The sequence below is a fragment of the Cydia splendana genome, chromosome 4 (genome assembly GCF_910591565.1).
Source record: "Cydia splendana chromosome 4, ilCydSple1.2, whole genome shotgun sequence".
In the NCBI taxonomy this organism is placed as follows: Eukaryota; Metazoa; Arthropoda; class Insecta; order Lepidoptera; family Tortricidae; genus Cydia; species Cydia splendana.
In genome coordinates, this window is record NC_085963.1 from 12,462,596 (window position 1) to 12,481,155 (window position 18,560).

Genomic DNA, 18,560 nt, shown 5'->3' on the forward strand with positions numbered 1-18,560 from the left:
GTAATGTATACAAGACATTATTTATCGATAAGTCGGGACTTGGCAGGACAATGTGTAGTATATAGCCGTTTAATTTAATTTGTTATTGAGAGACCAATTTTTAAAAATAATAACTAATAAGTAGCCCAAGGAACAAGTTTTCAAGACACTCAAGTAGTGCGAGTGTAATCCATGGCTCAGGTGCACTATAAAACTGCTAATCTCTTCCTATTGTGATCGTATCGATTTAACGTAACTACCCACCGACAATGGCTATCAATCATAGCGATAAGCATTCGAAATCGAATTTCTGGGATGCAAAAGTGCCGGTTAACAATGAAAGTTGACGGGTGGATCGTGGTTGTCAATTTAATGATCAGCCAGCGGGATATCAGAACACAACTTTCCTTATAAGCATACTTATAAAGTAAGCACGGCCAAGTCGAGCTATATTTGCGCTTATAGATACAGGTACCGATAAATATCAACTTACTTAACTGTTTTATGTATGCTATGGATACCTACCTTCACTTCAATATGTTTCTCTGACAGCTGAAATACATACTTGACACCTTACGTAATTTCACTACGTAATACCTAATACAGAAAGATTTTTTATAAAACCTATACATTACAATACTGGTTTACATGTACTAGTTTTGACGACCGGTCTGGCCTAGTGGGTAGTGACCCTGCCTGTGAAGCCGATGGTCCTGGGTTCGAATCCCAGTAAGGGCATTTATTTGTGTGATGGACACAGATATTTGTTCCTGAGTCATGGATGTTTTCTATGTATTTAAGTATTTGTATATTATATATATCGTTGTCTGAGTACCCACAACACAAGCCTTCTTGAGCTTATTACCGTGGGACTTAGTCAATTTGTGTAAGAATGGCCCTATAATATTTATTTATTTATTTATATTTATTTTAAAACGAAACATTTAAAAAAAAAATCCGCAATATATATTGCCAAACGGGCAATGCCTACACCGATTGGCACCTTCGACCATACGAACGGAGTGGTGATGTCGCAGTCGGATCGTATAATCCGCCGTATTACATTACGGCTAGCCGTTTTCAAAAACAGGGGCGTTTTGAAATGCGGCGGTTTAACGATTAGCCGGATTGAATGCGGCTGAATGAGAATCCGCCGGAATGTATTCGACGCCATACGTTCTTCAACACGGCTAGCCGTAATGTAATACAGCGAGTCATTAGCCGCCGCTTTGACAGTTTTTAGTTCCCATTTTTAACACTCGTGGCGCTGCCTGACAAACGCTGGGGTGTCCATCAAATCTGAAGTTCGTCGGACTGTTTCTTTACAAAAAACATTTCCTTCGCAACTTAACTAGACGGAGCCCCGCTTCGCGGGGCTCCTATTTCTGAGCGGTTTGCCCTTCGGGCATCTGAAGCTACCTAACGAACCTAACCTACCTACCTATTGATTTAGTGAGACGTCCGTGAAAACATTACACTTTGGGGAAAAAAGCGTAGGTAGGTAAGTAGGTTAGGTTCGTTAGGTAGCTTCAGATGCCCGAGGGGCAAACGGCCCAGAAATAGGAGCCCCGCTAAGTTGTGAAGGAAATGTTTTGGAAAAGAAACACATGTAGTGCGGTGGGACCATGGTAAAAATAAATTAAATTGCAAACATTTGTCAAACTCCGGTTACGTAGGCGACCGAAAGAACTGGTCACTCTACAATCTAAAATAGTAGTACGATGCGGCTAAACGTAGGCCGCCTTATTGAAGAACGTGTCGCAATGACAAGCCGGCTAATCGTCGAACCGCCGCATTTCAAAACGCCCCTGTTTTTGAAAACGGCTAGCCGTAATGTAATACGGCGGATTATACGATCTGACTACGACAGTGACATTCCTACATAAAGAAGTGCCAATGACTGTTGGTACTTTACAGTGCTAATTGGGTCGTTTACCTTATTTATTGTAGGTACACGGACGTAAGCAAAAGCCTAAAATGGAAGGGGTAAACGCCTTCTAGGTACATTCACGGAAGAGAAATATTTAAAATGTAGCTCAATATTAATTATATTTTCGTGCGAGTATCCAGTTTGGCCACGGTACTTATAAGGTTCGAAAGTTTACGGCATTCTCGCAATGCAGTCCAAGCCTTGCACCGAAACTGCATTACAGCATGTGCAAAGAATGAGCAGGAGTGTCATTAAATACGCCTACCGAGCATGGGCGTGTCGAAAGCTCAAGAGAACCAGTATTAATCGACTCTTCGATTACGCATGTAGCGGAGCTCAAGATCACGTTTCAGTGATTCGCAACCGATGAGAATACGCGGACAGGTGCGACAATGCGGGCGGCCCCTCGCAAGGTGCACTTTCACGACCCCGCACACGCAAGGATTCCTACTCAGCTATAAAATGAATATTATACAACCGCCTGGAATACAATAAATATAAAATTTCTCTATGGGTTCAACAGCATCACCGATTAAGAAATTTACATAAACACGATTTTGCAATGATTATGTAGGTATTTGTATGGGCGTTTGGAGCACGAGGCATAGGCGTGGCGAGTTAGTGTTATTCTGTCAAGAAACAATGTGATAGGTACTTGAACACATAAATGATAATCGGACAAACTCGCATAAACACCGTCACTGTGTACTCTTATCGACATTTACAAACTATAATTAATTTACTAAGAAGCAAAGAGAATAGATAGTATAGAGAGGGCTATTGCCAAAGTAAATTTTGTAGTCACGGTACATTTACTGCCATCTATCGACACATTATTAAAACTTAAAATAAAATTGAAAATGTATAAATTAATCAAAATATGTTTACGGATAAATGATTTTTAATTTTTATTGTTCCATACTGACCCATGTTCTTTCACTGATATGTGTTAAAATTGTTAAATAGTTATCTAACGGTGTCGTCAACGCCATCTAGCCGAGAATAGGCCAAAGGTATGGCGCCATCTATTCGAGAATGACTTTTTCTTGATTTCCGAGGCACGTTTTTTTCTTAGACTTTGTTTATCTTATACGGAGTTATATATATCTCTGCTAAGAAGAATGCTACATATGTAGGCGTTGAAAGAATATAAAAAAATGTTCTGCATAAAACGGTTTTCCTACTTGCTTGGAAAGTCGACAGAGAAGTGGTAGTTGGCAAATTACTTGTAACCTTTAGGCAGAAAAATACATTAGTGACGGTCGCAACCGGTAGACCAGGATGAGAAGCCTCCAACCAGATGGGCAGTAGATTTGACCAGTCAAATCAAGTCAAATCCATAAAAACCTTTGTACGGTAGTGGACCAAAAAGTTTATATTACAAAAAAAATACAAGCAATCTCTCAATTCTCTCATACTCCTTGATCTATGAGGTAACCTTAATCGATTAGTATATTAATGACAAAGTACTAAACAGGAGTTACTACTTGATAAGAAGGATACGTTGAACCAGTAAAGAATACCGGACTCTACCCTGCAGTGACAAAAACAAGTCACGCTTTTCACAGCGCTAACGAACGAACGTTCATAATATAAACAAATCTACTCATGGCAATCCTTTGTCTTCTTCCATTTGCAACGGTTAGCGTCAATTAATTTCCTTCAAATGTGTAACAAATGAAACAATGGATGGTTGAGATGGGTTTAATGCTGAGCTGCCCTAAAAATTGTACTCATATTTATTTAGACTTCCGGTATATTATGTTACATATATTTTACATAAAATTACAAGTTTTTTAGATCATAATAGAAAATTTTACACTTTAGGTATATAAGTACATTGTATTACGACGCTAAGAGAAAATATTGGAAAAATTAGGGTATTTTTTTATTTGTTGTGTTTAAAAGGGTTACACATCAGAATACCTAAAATACTGGTACCTATATCAATGATGGGTTTTGTTGAGAGGACACGACACTGTGCATGTATTGGAATAACGACTATATGCGGCGAACCCCCTATCTAACATGCAAATTTTATACAAATTGTATGTCAGATAGGTGGTCCTCGTATATCGCGTTCGATAAGTGCTTGTAAGGTAAGGCCATTTACAGTGTATTCCTGGATAACTTAGGTACACTCTAATTTTATTCTACCAGTAGGTAGTAGCGAATGTATTACACCCGTATACATGATACCCTAACTGAAAAAACTGAATCACTAACTGGATTCCTTTGGGGATGCATCCGGGATTTTAACGTTATCAAAATGAAGAGGAAGCGGCAAATTAGCGGTATGGCATCGTTGTCTTTAGCAAGAGACCTTGCGTGTAGCCGAAAGTATAAGTTGGATGGGTTTTGTCTACCCAAAACTGCTTATTCTATCTTTCCATTCATCCCACTTCACTTCTATTAGACAAACCTTCTCTTCTAAACGAGAGGTATTGGGCTGTCCTCTAGCCTAGTGTAGTGTGACCTGAAAACTTTACATAATAGACTAGACATAAAAATTCAAAATCGCTCTCCTTCTTGATTCGACTGGCAAATCATATTACTTTTTGGCAACCGGGTTTTTTAACCTAATTAGACCCAGCTGAATCCGAATTTGCCGGTTGCTTGATCGAATTCTTGACCGGAAGTGAGATATTTGATATTAAAGGTCTCTTTTTTTAGGTTTCTTAAATACTTAACTCTTAAACTTTAACAAGATTTTTTGATATTAGCCACCGTTTACGAGTTATTTACGAAAAACTAAAAAAAGGGGCCTTAGAAGTGCCAAAATCGGATTCAGCGGGGTCTAATTAGGTTAAAAAACCCGGTTGCCAAAAAGTAATATGATTTGCCAGTCGAAATCGAATTTTACAAAAATAAGACCAGTCTATAATAGGTACCGTCCAATTTATTTTCAGACGTATTATGTACGTTTCGACTCGATAATTTGTAGATACTCAAATTGTGAAGAATATATCGATTAGTAAGATTTAAACCCACAACCACTGGGTTGAAAACTTGCCTCTACTTCAAGTCATCTCCTCTCCCACGCCTGAACCACTTGGCTACCACCGCTTTACGTTTGATACACCTAATGTAATGGGGCCACACAAATTATAAATTAAATGTATATTTTATGGATAACAGCTGATCAGCTGTGATCAACTGTGTGGCCGTACTACAGATCTGCTGTGTGGCCCCACTACACTAATACTCTGTAGTCTCTGTACCCTTATTTACTATTTAAATTAACATACCTTCCCAAAAGCTGCTGTCGAATGTTGATTTTCGATCGCGTGTTTCGTTTTCTATTACGGCTGGTTTTCTGGAACAAAAGCAAAATAACTATGATTTTTTTGTAAAATAAATGGCTTTGAAAAACGATAAAACTAGAAAAAATATTTAAATGTGTATTCAATATTCGCTCAAAGTCTCATACTTAGGCACAGGAGCAAACGACGATTGCATGTAAATATGTACCTACTAAAAAATCAGTGTTATTGTATCAAATTACTACTACTATTACTAACGATAAAACTTTAATGATATAAAATGATACCTTACATCATACATCGGTACGTGACTAATAAATACCTACTAGATACTGCGCTTAGCTACTAAGCACGTTCATAGATCAGATGTTACACATCTCGACTTAGTGATTAATTTAATTGTTAATTTTTTACCAGCAGGAGCTAATCGTACGACTACAATCAACTTCAGTCAAGAGTGTGGCAGATGTTTTAGAACGCGAACCGTATATCTATGTGCAAAACTATATAGGATAGGTACAGATTATTTTGACACGTTGTTCTATCCGCTAATAACTGATGACTGTACCCTGTCCGAGTTGCTCGACCTATCTACTCCAGGAAATCGTACCTCGTCTGTTCATAAGTTTTGAGACGACACAAAATTTCATAAACGTAACGATAGTCGATTAAATATTTTACGAAATGTGTCATATTATTTGTATATCCTTGGATTCCACGGGTCTAGAAATTCCAGTCTTTTGATAGGCTTGCGGTCTTTTGATGGCTTGCGTGGTGATATATAGGTAGACCCAACACGTAGAAGAAAAATACTACCTTCTTATATAGGTAATTAAATATTGCTTATTCAGCATAATAGTCGAAGCATTTTTCAATATTTCGATGTATAATTTGATATTTCATCTATTACAATTTTCTTTTACTTTCCCGCCAGTAAACATAGCGCCATTTTAAATAATCTCAATTTAATTAAATATATTATAGTGTAGTTGTTAAATAAAAATATTAATGTACCTAATCGTATCACATTTCAATAATCGAACTATTTGAGTTTGCATTCGTCTCATGGCTTATGAACAGACGAGGTATAATAAGAAGACTACTACTTATATAAATATACTTTGGAACCTTCATAAACGAAGGTTAAATTATCTAAATTTTTAGTAAAATTTTACATATCACATACCTTATACGATATAATAGTATTGTATAACATAATATATAAGAAACATACATATCTATCAACTTTTTTACTCGTCTTTATCTATAATTAATAGGTGTGTTACAACGTGTAGCAATACATTACGGTTATTTTAAGACTGACTGTATGATGTTATAAAGTAGTAATCAATTTAAAACCCTGGTCATCACGAGTGCATTATTTCACATGTCAATTAGGTACCTACTTTATAATGTATTCGGCACGGATATTTTGTAAAGAGACATTATTAACAGTAGCGAAGTTACTTAAAGTATAGTTATTTAGACGCCTAGTCGCGCAAAACGACGGAGGCGCGCTTTTAATCCTGCATTGCAGTGATTTATAGCAATTGTGTGTAAGTGTCCAATTTCTGTAATAGCGACAATTAGCGGGCGGCGGTGGCGCGCCGCTGCTGCGAGTGCGCGAGCGCACTCTGCTACAGTAGGCCTACCTCCATAAAGGCGTATTAATTAACTTTTTGCGATAACAGAATTACCTCGATAAAAATAATATAAGTACCTATTTTGTATTTTCATTGATATCGTACGTGCGGAAGTCAGTCAATAATTGCACTTCCCGGGCTCCTAATAAAAACTCCACCCCATTTATACCCTGTACAAAAAGGCTTTCGAGACAAACCGCATTCAAGTACCACGTACCTAATAGCCATTAGGTACGTGGTACGACGTGGGACGAAGTGGAATTTAGCACACAGATCACCCGATCTGTGTGCTAAATTCCACTTACCTACATCTATTCAGTATTTTTTACGAGGAGTAAAAGTTAAAAACTTCCATATATTTTCGGGTTTGGATAATTCTCTCTCTCCAATCTAGACCTCCTCCTTATATTAAGTTTTCCCGATCATTTAAGAATAACGTCATAATGGCATGACAACCAATTTGGGTTTCGGCCCGGACTTTCCACCGAAAGTGCCATCATGATTGATTGATAATTGTCTAGCTTATAATTCGCATTTAGCGGTCTCTAAAAACATATTTATATTCAAAACATTGTAAAAAAATATTGTAAAATTTTGTTGTCATGTCATCAAAATCGTTGCTTAACCATTCTGCTCAGGCAGTAGCTATTAGCTAGTCTTGAAACTCTATGCTCAGTTGTTGTTGCAGTTGGCCTACTGTAGGTACCGCTTTGTCAAGCCTGCGGCCGGTCGACACACCGCCCTTCCATTATCTGCACTTCACCACCACTATTTACACATTTATTAGAGCTTCACAAAAACCATACTTTACGGCGATTTACATCGCATCAAGGCTAAGAGCTTCATTACAATGACAGGCTACTCCTTATTAAAGACACCTGCCTCTTATATTCGTTGGAAATGTCGGAATTATTTATTTCAAGTCAACAAGAAAGATCAAGCTTTTCGATCCTATAGAAAGAATCCGGTTTTAGTGGTTGCTGCGCGCTTTACCAGAATTGTTACTAAACCTGGGTTCCTACCTTAATAGCGAAAGAACATGGCAATAATGGAGTTTCATTGGCAATTATACCTACTTGTCACGAAAACATACTTAAAGTAGACTTTCCCACGAATCGAAAAGATTATTTATTGATGTCGATTTAAATTATCGACGGTTTTATGCGATTCGTCCGCATTCTTGTCTTCAATAATTTTAAAGCCTTGTACAAAAAGTGGCTAACTGAGGATTGATGGTGAATTGCTCACGTTTTGGTTTTGTGCAGGTATTAAGTCAACTATGTCCCAATTCCCTAAAGCCTAGAACGTGTTTGAGGTTTTAGGTTTTGAGAGTGAGTGCTATGCTCAGTCGTAACCCCGTTTGCCAGTTATGTGCGATCGATCGTGCATAATGGATCTCAGAATAGTTTACTACTGCACTTAAATCTAGGATAAGTAATAAAATACCTGAGCCACAATTTCTACAATCAGTTTTAGATAGTAATGGTGTATAACATAAAGTCAACTGCCAGCTTGACTCCACCTAGGATAATCGTGACGCTCATGCCATTTCATGAAATCTTAAAAAGCGCAGGTAAATTTATGCAAATTGACAACATTTGAGTCACGTTTACGGACATACGTACTGGCATGAATATAATTATCCTCCAAGATCTATTTCAAACTAAAATTCCGCCAAACAATAACATACAGAGCAGGCTATTACGTAAAATGCAAGCAAAACTGCTAGTGCTCGAAATGTCAGGGACCGCCTGCTCGTTGTTAGGCTAGTTTCAGAAAGGCATCGGACTTCGCCTGAACACAGCGCACTGGCCAATGTCGCTCACCTTGCTTGTCTCACAACACTGTGTGCCGACGCCGACTTACCGCTTCACGACTGGCGTGATAAAGGCGGGTAGACGTTGGCAGTAAATAGGTCTGTATTTATTTTAAATACATAAAATAAATGTAGGTAAATATCATCTTCCTGTAAGTGCCTATTTAAAATATTTTTATCATTCCAAATATTTTCGTAGTTACCCCAAGGGGTGAACCATTACGACTAGTATATAGCCGTAGTAGTAGTATAAATATAGCCGTAAATTATTGTTACATAAAACATTTTTTTATGATTTTGTGCACATTAAGCTTAAATATCATATAGGTACCGAATTACGCGCGTCAGTTTTAAAGTTACTGGAAACGCATTCTAAAATACTTAGGTATATTTAATAAAATCTTAAGTTGGTGTAATCGCTTAATCGTTCATTTATTGATGCCACTTTCCTATTAACAATCATAACACAACAAAAACAAACTTTAATTTTTAATTCATGTTAAATGTTCTGTTCATGTTTTAATTTAGAACCAACTTTACAGAGTGTAGGTTTTTGCTTGCAAAGTTATTTTATACGCGCGTTGGGACGAAGGCCAAAAGGATTGTGTTGTATCGTCATGTTCTGCTCTACTTCGTTTATGTTGATGCACGTTAGAGGTGCCTATTCTTGGAAGCTACAGCCTGCTACTCTCCGAGAGAAATAAGCACTTTATAGGCAATTTTATGCTTTGAGGTAGGATAGGAACGAACATAATGTGTATACTTTACCTAAACACTGCTGCTGGGTAGGACTATAATTAGCTCCGAGTCTTTGTACTCTGTTTTAGCATGATTCCTTAATTTTAGATACAGTTATACGACCTTTAATATTCATATTTCTTTATTTATGTGAACTCTTCGGCTAGGTGATTTATAATATGAACATAAAAGTAAAATATAAAAACACAAAACAATAAAAAATACATATATTATAAAAAACCTAACCTAGGGTGCCGCCGGCAGCGGGGCTTGGCCCAAGCTGCCGGTGGTCAGGGCCGCAGGGTGAGGAACCGACGTACTATACGCGCCGTGTCCAAAATTACCGCCTTCTGCATCTGACCCTTGATCCAACCACCCAGCGAGAGTCTCTCTAGGTGTTGGTCGAGACTCTTCGCTATGAGACCGTTCGCTGACATATTCATATTACTACCTATTATGTAGATTGTAGATACTACGGCTAAAACTAATTAATATCTTCTGGAAGAAGAACATTCATATCAATCTTTACTACATACCTTTAAAACATACTCTTAAATACATTCCAACAACACCGGGGTACGAATTCCCATTTAGTACCGTGTTTTTCCGCGACTGTATTTGTAAACAACCATTCGGTTCGGAAATGTTGCACTACAGGCTGCGTAGCCAACATGCCAATCGTTAACGCTCCGTAGCGAATGAAACGCAACTGTCTGTCGCACTAATATGGAAGAGCGATAGAGAGAGAGATGACTACGCTACGCCACGGAGCGTTAACGATTGTCACGTTGATTAAGCACCCAGGAGTTACAATCTCTAATTCTCTAGTACCTCGCTTGCGGCAGCCTGAATTAGCCTTAAGGCTAATTCAGGATAAAACATTTTCCATTAGCATCTGTCTGCATTAGATAAAGATATAAAGGTATGCCAGGATTTAAAAACATTTGAAAGAAAACTGAAACAATATTTTATTAGTAAGCCCTATTATTCCATTAAAGAATACTTTGCTAGAGCTTTAGATTAAATTAATATTTGACATTTATATTTTAACTCTGATTATGTGTTCTCTTTTGTATTTCTTCTGTTTTAACTTATTTTCTTATTTTCTTAATTTTATTGGTAATCACGAATTAACTGACATTTAATATACTTACGTATAATTTATTTCTTACTATGGTTTTAATTGTAATGGATTTTTATTCTTTTGATTTTTGTAATTAATTTTGACATTACCGGTGGTGTAATGTTAATATAATTGTATTTGCATGCATTGTACCTACTATGTTTTATCTGCAAATAAATGATTGATTGATTGATTGTATGAATGCATGTCAAGTACACACAACATGCCCTTAGTGGATGAAGTTTGAACGAAGTTCGGATTATCCGACAGACATCGAATAAGGTACCTATTTAGTATTTATTTACCTTATACCTATTTACACGTGTAACCTGAACGTCTGCGTTCTAGGTGCCCTGGCGAAATACATTTGCCAGATTGTTGTGTTAGGTAATTGTTCGTCGATACTCTGATATATATTCTAACTTAAAGCTATTGTTCTTTTTACTTGTAAAAAGTGTAAAAACTATGATATTGTGTATGCAGAACATGCGTTTTAGACACCCAATAAGCCAACCGGCCTTTTAATGACGGTTGTAAGTGCCTTGGAGCATATTTCCGATGCACAATACACCAACAACGAGGCACGCCGTGTTTAATCAAAAGGCAGAATTGAGAGCATCTCGCTGGACGCGAGCCGAAGCCTAACCTAGGCTAACCGCGTCGTGACCGTCCACCCCGCCCCTCGCCCCGCGGCCCTTTGTGAGAGGCCTGCCATGCAATGTCCAGTACAAATATGTATACCTACAAAATATGGAATACTTGCAGACTAACAACTCGAAGACTAGAACTTACGGAAGACTCGAAGTACGGAAATAGTCTGGAAACTGTATGTACATTAGTTCCTACATACATATTAACATCAGCACTTTCGCACCATAGTGATAGTGGTGATGTGGAAGTATCGTTGTTACGTTATTCAACTATGCTTCGAAGCCTTATACTAAATGACCTCGAAAGCATTAAACGGAAAAATGATCATAGGTAGACCGGTACATACATAGGCATCCCGCTCTCGGTGAGATTTTTTTTTAATGTTGCTGTTTTATAATTAATAAATGAGTCCAGGATCCAAGTCCATAGAGGCATACCTACATACATAGAATAGTGTTCACATTGTGTCACATGTTCCGTTTCTGTACCCGAAAGTTAAGAACATTGGTGATACATATTATGCCCACAACACAATACTGATCCACAACAATCAAATGGGGTAGGTACTCCTACCGTCAACTTTCTGCAATTAACTTCGTCAATCAATCAATGTTAATATTTATGTAAACTAGTTATGATGATAACTGATATAACGAACATATTGCTTTGATGACTTCAATGCTTTGATGGCCTGCCGGTTTATGACAAAGTTAGTCTAGCTATTGTGAATCAATATAATTGTAAAATTCCTGAATTATCAAAAAGAAGCAGACACGAGAATTTACGTAACTTAACTAATCTCTCAACTTTTGTACTTCCGACTTGTACTAACGAATGTGGCAAAAGAGTTTGGACAGGTGCTCTACCACGCACCTTGAATAGATTTCCATATGCATCAATAAAGAAAATAGATCGGATAAGCAAATAGTAAAGTCATATAAATGTTACTGAATAATTTATCTAAGTCTTCCAATGGACATAATTAATTAATAGATTTAAGCATAAATATATGTAAATGTAATGAATGCATGAGATCTACTTGGACTCAACTCAATTAAAATCTAAATAATAATAGATTAAGAGTTTTGTTTGTAAACTTTATTGTTAATGTGTGGAATAAACAGTATAATAATAATTATTATTTTTTTAAACTTTGACTCTTCAAAGCCTAAATCGTAATAAAATTAGGAAAACTATGCTTTCGAAAAATATTGTGTTGCTAGTGAATGCATCGCCTTGCAAGTCGCCAAGCGGCGCGCGCGCCGACTTCTTTAAGCCTTCACGTCACTATTCAGTTACACATCGAAAGTACGTGTCTCATTACTACATACTTAAACCTTCCTTCGCTGAACCGGTTAGTCAACCAGTGCTCAGGAACCTTCCCTTCCCTTTATTCAATTAAACTAGTACTAAGGTCAAACCTATTGGAGCGGAATCTGATCAGATCGACAGAAGAATGTTAATGCTATAGGTAGTTAAGTAGTATTGAGTTACGTTAGCCTTCTTTCGTGAAATTATTTTTTGCTTAACTGCGAGACAGACTTGCATTGTACAAGAACTAGTGTATAACATATACGAAACTACATATAAGTACCTAAACGATGAGCCGTTGTTTTCCATAGAAAAAGTGCAAAACATCGCGTAGTATAAAATTTATTGTCATTATAAAGGGGTAAAAACGTTCCTGTACCTACATAATAGGCAATGATGAAGAATCTAATGACAGTGAAACTTAATTGCGTTATTCATACCCAATCGTCTGTCAAATATAAATAACCGTTGATAATAGTTTGTCCCTATGCGTCATTTAAACATTTCTGTTTGTTAAAAAGAGACAAAATTTAACAAAGGCATGTAAGAGGCTGCTAAGTTCTATAAATAAGGGGTTAATTAAAGTACATAATATTGGTAAACAGCGGTGAGAAGTAGACGCAACTGGAGACATGTGTTCATAGAAGGGCAATTGTATATAAGTATATGTATTTTTTTTTTTCTAGATAAGTAAAACATTCTCGATATTGTTAATAAAACATTCTCGATATCGCATCCAAAAACGAATAGCAAAACTTAACATTCAAGTTTTTATCTCCGTTCCATCTGTCCGAATCGCTCACTGGAAAAATCGCCGGGAATACGAAACGGCAAATCAAATCAAAATTGCTGCCAGAAGAGCTATCTATCACAAAGATATTGCAAAAGTTTGATGGACACATATTGCATCCGTGAAGATCACAGCTGCTGTCTACACGAGTAGGTACCTATCTCTGACTGTTGAAAAATTATTTATTAATGAATGGTACTTCCACGTATATTTAAAAGGAGATTTTAATGACTCTATTTTTTATTACAAAAAAAGCTAATGTTACAGTGAGGTAAATATATTAAAAGTACACCTACTGTAGAGTAATTTTAGAAGTAACTAATCTAACTAGCAAATTGCTCCGTGGCGTGGTGACAAGTCGTAAGTGTATAATATTTAAAATAAGTAATAGCATGCACTACAGGGGTAAATACTTGACCATGCCACACGAGCATACATTTTGTCAACATCGTATGAATATACTTAATAAAATTATGACATTCATTAACGGTAGAAAAACCGTTCAAAATACTGCAGCAGAACTTTTTCATAATACTAATTAAAAACCTTATGTAAAGTTACGTTAAATAAAAAGAGAAAGAGCGAAATGGGTTCGTTAAAATAAAAAGTAACGAGATTAATAAAATGTTATTGGTGCTGTCGAAACGTGGAGGGTGCGGGAGGGTGAGTGGTGAAGGGGAGTAGGAAGGTTTGCCTCGTGACATGGACCGTAACATTAAACGTATGACACAATTCGAGTTGTTTTAACTATTAACACATTCATGTGACGACTATGATAACCAAAACTCTCGGTAGTGGCCATCAAATGCGAAAAATCATTCACTCTTGCATTTGGTATACTTACGTATTTTGTTTCTTTTCGAATACATTACCTACCGTAAAATTGTCCTTGTTGAAATATCAAAAATGCCTACCAACTAAAAATTGACTTTTAAATGTTTCATGATTGGCGCGGTTTCATAATAGTATTTTTTTTTAATTTATACAAAATCGAAGTGACAAGCCCAACCCCAAATTCCTAACCCGAAATTGCAACTATGCACCTTATGGCAGAATTTAGCGTGCTTTGCCGATTCCAAATACTTATGTCTTGTAATGTTTAAATGTAGAAATTAGACACCTAATGTATTGTAATGCAGGCATTAATAGGTATTTAAAAGGGTAATTCAATATTATATCTACCTCTTTAAAAGAGACATAATATTGTCCATCGCTTCATTACAACGTGTATTTTCACGTTGCCTATTTTGACCCACAACACGTGATGAAAATGATTCTCAAATATGACTTCTAAGTGGCAGCAAAATAACTAAATGCGATGAACCGTTAATACTTTACCTAGATAGATAGCTAAATGTTATGTTGGGAGTAGTCTCTCTCATCTCATGAGCAGCCTTACTGAAATACCACACATTATGTGCACTTACGTGTTCTAACGGACGCCTTACTATCTACTACCGTAATCGATATTATGATCACAAGGGTACACGGCTAATCTACGTCCGTCAATATAAGTGGTTCAATATTTAACCGACTTGGAAAATGGGAGAAGGTAGGTACTCAAGGTTCGGAAGGCATTTATTTATTTATTTATTGATCAAATAAGTAACACAGCATTACAGTAAAACCAAGGCACTGTGAAACTACAAATTAAAAAAACAAGGAGACAAAGATAACATTGTGTCTATACAAAAATTATATAGGTACAAATTAAACATTGGTCTGACTCGGCGTAGGATTCGGCAGGTTGCCCCGGAACCGCCGAAACACCACACAAACACATGTCATGTAGGTACAGTATGAAACACTCCGCCTTTACGCCTTTTTTTCAACAAAACTAGAAATGTTATATGAACGTTTTAATATGTTTCTCAGATAGCGCATACCTAGTGAAAATGAAGACGCTTATATATACATAGAAATTTTTATGTAAGTAGTTAATATATACCTAGTTGTTTTTAATTGTGTCAATAATTTAAATAGAAAAGTATAAGGGTAAAAGGTGGTGTTCAATCAATAGTTTTGACCGCAGTTGCATTAGCAATTTGTTTTACACGTCGACCCATATTTTATTTATAACTTTAGTTCTGCGACTCTGAAAGTTAATAAATAACGAGTTAGGAAAATTATAGCCACGTCGGTGATGATAACTATCTAAAACCTCGTTTTCATTTTAAAAGCTTTTAATGGTTTTCAATTAATAAAATACTGACAGTGACATTTTAGGCTTGAGAATTCGGTCAGCACTTAGCAGCGCTACAATATTCAACATTCGCAATTTAGGTGCTAACATTTTCATTTGGGTAAGAGTAAATAGTTCACTGCCTACAATCAAGGGAGAAACGAGGGGAAACGTGTGAATAAGGTCGACGTAGTATTGTCGCTGCACCACCAGTACGTTTCCATGTATGTGCACTATTATGTGGTCATAGACTACCTCCTTTAGATAACATAATATGAAGGATATAGGAAGACTCATGATCACAATACAGGCGCATAATACCTACTTGTAGAGTACAGTAATTGCACCGCATTTAGCATCTTAAGTACAATATCATTATGTTCTCTTACTATTTACTTACACGGACCACTTATTTACACGCTTTTAGAAAACCAAAACGGCTGTAATATATATAAAAACAGTGTGTGTCTGTGTCATTTAATTAATTACTGTGATTATAATTTTAATGTTTCTTTTTTTGTTTTAATATTTCTAATTAATTTAAAATTACATTAAATTATTTTTTTCATGTATGGATCCTGGTTATCTAAAATAAACGTAGGTACATACTTTGATTTAATGCTTTTTATATAGGTTTTCACTTTTCAAAGAATGATGAATTGAGACACTCAGAGGTAGGTAGGTATAAAAAATTACGCACTAGCACAATCGTTCTCATTATCTAACGTAAACTAGTATGGGAGCACCTATGTGTTGTTATAACATGTAGTGTGTTCTTTCTAGAGGATGGGTGATCTGTGTGTGTATGTGACACATAGCACAATGTGCAAGATCAAGGCGCTCGCCGCGGTCGCCGCTTCCGCCTCTCGTGCCAGGAATTCCACACTCTCATGAAAATTACTTCGATATTCTTTAATTACTTTAATGAATGCCCCTTGCCTATGCCCGCATTTCCCGTCCTTTCAGTGCTCATCCGTTCCAATACAGTTTATAAACCGTGAGTAAATTTTCTGTTTAAAATATATTTTCAGCTAGTTCAATTTGGCCAAGCAATTGACGTGGAAACCAACTATGAATGCTAATTACGCGGGAGAAAAGCTCCGTACTGGTGACTAAGAAGTTAAGAAAATTGCTTGGTGATATTGCGATGCCAACAGGAAATAAAAAAACTATAACACGTTGACGATAGTTATTGGCGATTAATGGCTTTTGTCTTGGCGTTTGCCGAGGTTCTTAAACTCCGCAGTTTAATTATTTCTATCTTAGTAAACGAAACGGCAATCAAAAGCAGCATTATAAATGTGGGTGTTGAATTATTAAACCGTGCAGAGCCTAGCAGAAAGGGAACCTCTGTAGTAAAATCGGCGTGATCGATGTTGGCGATTACCATCACACCTGAGAGAAAGTACGACAAGGTACACACATAAATTTAATAACAGTATTAGATGTATTGGATTGCAGAGACGGAGAGCAACGTCTGGGTTGCAGGGCCGATGCGGCGAGAGTACCGTTACCGCGCGAGTGGCCGCCGGCTGCCGCACCACCGATTCAATAGACAGTTTTCACTCGACTGTGGGTAATCTCTAGTATAACCTGATCTCAAGTATTTCAACGACTATGAGCGGTTGGAGATCAGACGTACACTGGTCTGCTTGAGGCGAAGTGGTCTATTATATGGTAAAGTACATGGCACAGCGAACTCACGGCGCCACGGCCGCTCAGCGGCGGCGGTCGACACGAGAGACGACCTAACCTACTTCTCACCACATGTTACACTAATCATATCAGATCAAAGCTCAGCCTATTAAACGCAAGTAAACATCTGCTAAATGTCAAGTAGATTAGAATCTTTAATAATCTTTAAATAGACACCATTCTATTCTAGGATCTCATGTAGGTGTATTTGTACAATATGCCACCGTTATTGAGTAATTATATATGTAATTCCCGAAATGTAACTGGGTAGAATTGTCTGCTTAATTGAATTGATCTTGTATCTTAAACTACTTGATTTCTGCAATCCAACAACAACTTTGGTAGAGTAGTTTTAACACCTAGGTCCTTTGTTACACATACCCAAATAGAAATTAATGACTTTACCATCATATTTACATACTTCGATAATCACTATATATTGAAGATTATAAGTTCATAAAACGGAGTATTGTACGAAAGCAAAAACAAATCCAACATATACGGACAATAAGCTAGCTGACAGCGTACTGGCTATTCGAGTCATGGATATGACAGCACTTTACGAAACGCAAATGCAACTAGATTGACGCTAGCCGAAGCCTTTGTCAAAGGAGCCTGACTAATCACCTTTCTACGGCCACTCAATCCGCTCATAGAATATGCCGCTAATACCGAAGATGGCCCGTTACAGAACATGCATGACCTCGACTCGAACATTGTGATGTTGTCGTCTTGTCAGTGACTTGCACATTAATACGAAACAAAACAGCGCACTAATAGATTACATGCAACCACACCCCGTCGCATTCTAGGACAAGTCAACATTGTATACACTAACTGTCAATTACATTCTGTACCTATCCATTACCGGAAGATCAATCGAAAGCACTGAAAGTCCGTATCAAAATGCCCCGTATTCGTTATTGGTCATGTTTTCTCTCTCGGATATGTGGGTCGAGTCGTGAACGTTACTGCTTTGATTTAATCGAAGAGAGCATTGTTTGTTGCAATATTGTGTCAGGCCCGAATTAGGACGAAAACACTTAATTATGATGATATTGATGATACACATACTCGTACTTGTACTTATGTAGGTAATACGTACTTTCACAGTTGAAAACTAAGGATTCATCATTAATCAGACAATGATCGCAGTTTTACGCAATGCCATGACTTTGTACCTACGCTTGACCTTTTAAACTGTAAACAATTAATTTCTTTGTTAAGTAAACAATGAATATCTACTTACAAATAATACGAATATTTTACGTAACGTAGCTGTCTTACAGGTATGTCAGTATGCTTGTTGCGAAATAGGGAAAACGAATTTAAATTTCTCTTTCGGATCTTCTTTTCAGCGATAAGAATTTATCACTTTATTCATTATGATTCGCAACGGCTTTCAAATGTGATCATCTCACTTTAGAGTTATATATATT

General features: G+C 36.9%; 1 protein-coding gene across 1 annotated transcript in view; it reads right to left on the reverse strand.

Annotated features, from left to right (window-relative positions):
* The window catches only part of LOC134789916 (uncharacterized), a 53,933-nt gene that overhangs the window by 14,793 nt on the left and 20,580 nt on the right, over window positions 1-18,560 (reverse strand). Inside the window, exon 3 of the mRNA XM_063760608.1 lies at window positions 5,158-5,225. Within this exon, the coding sequence (XP_063616678.1) occupies window positions 5,158-5,225 (68 nt within the window). The remainder of the gene's footprint in view (window positions 1-5,157; window positions 5,226-18,560) is intronic.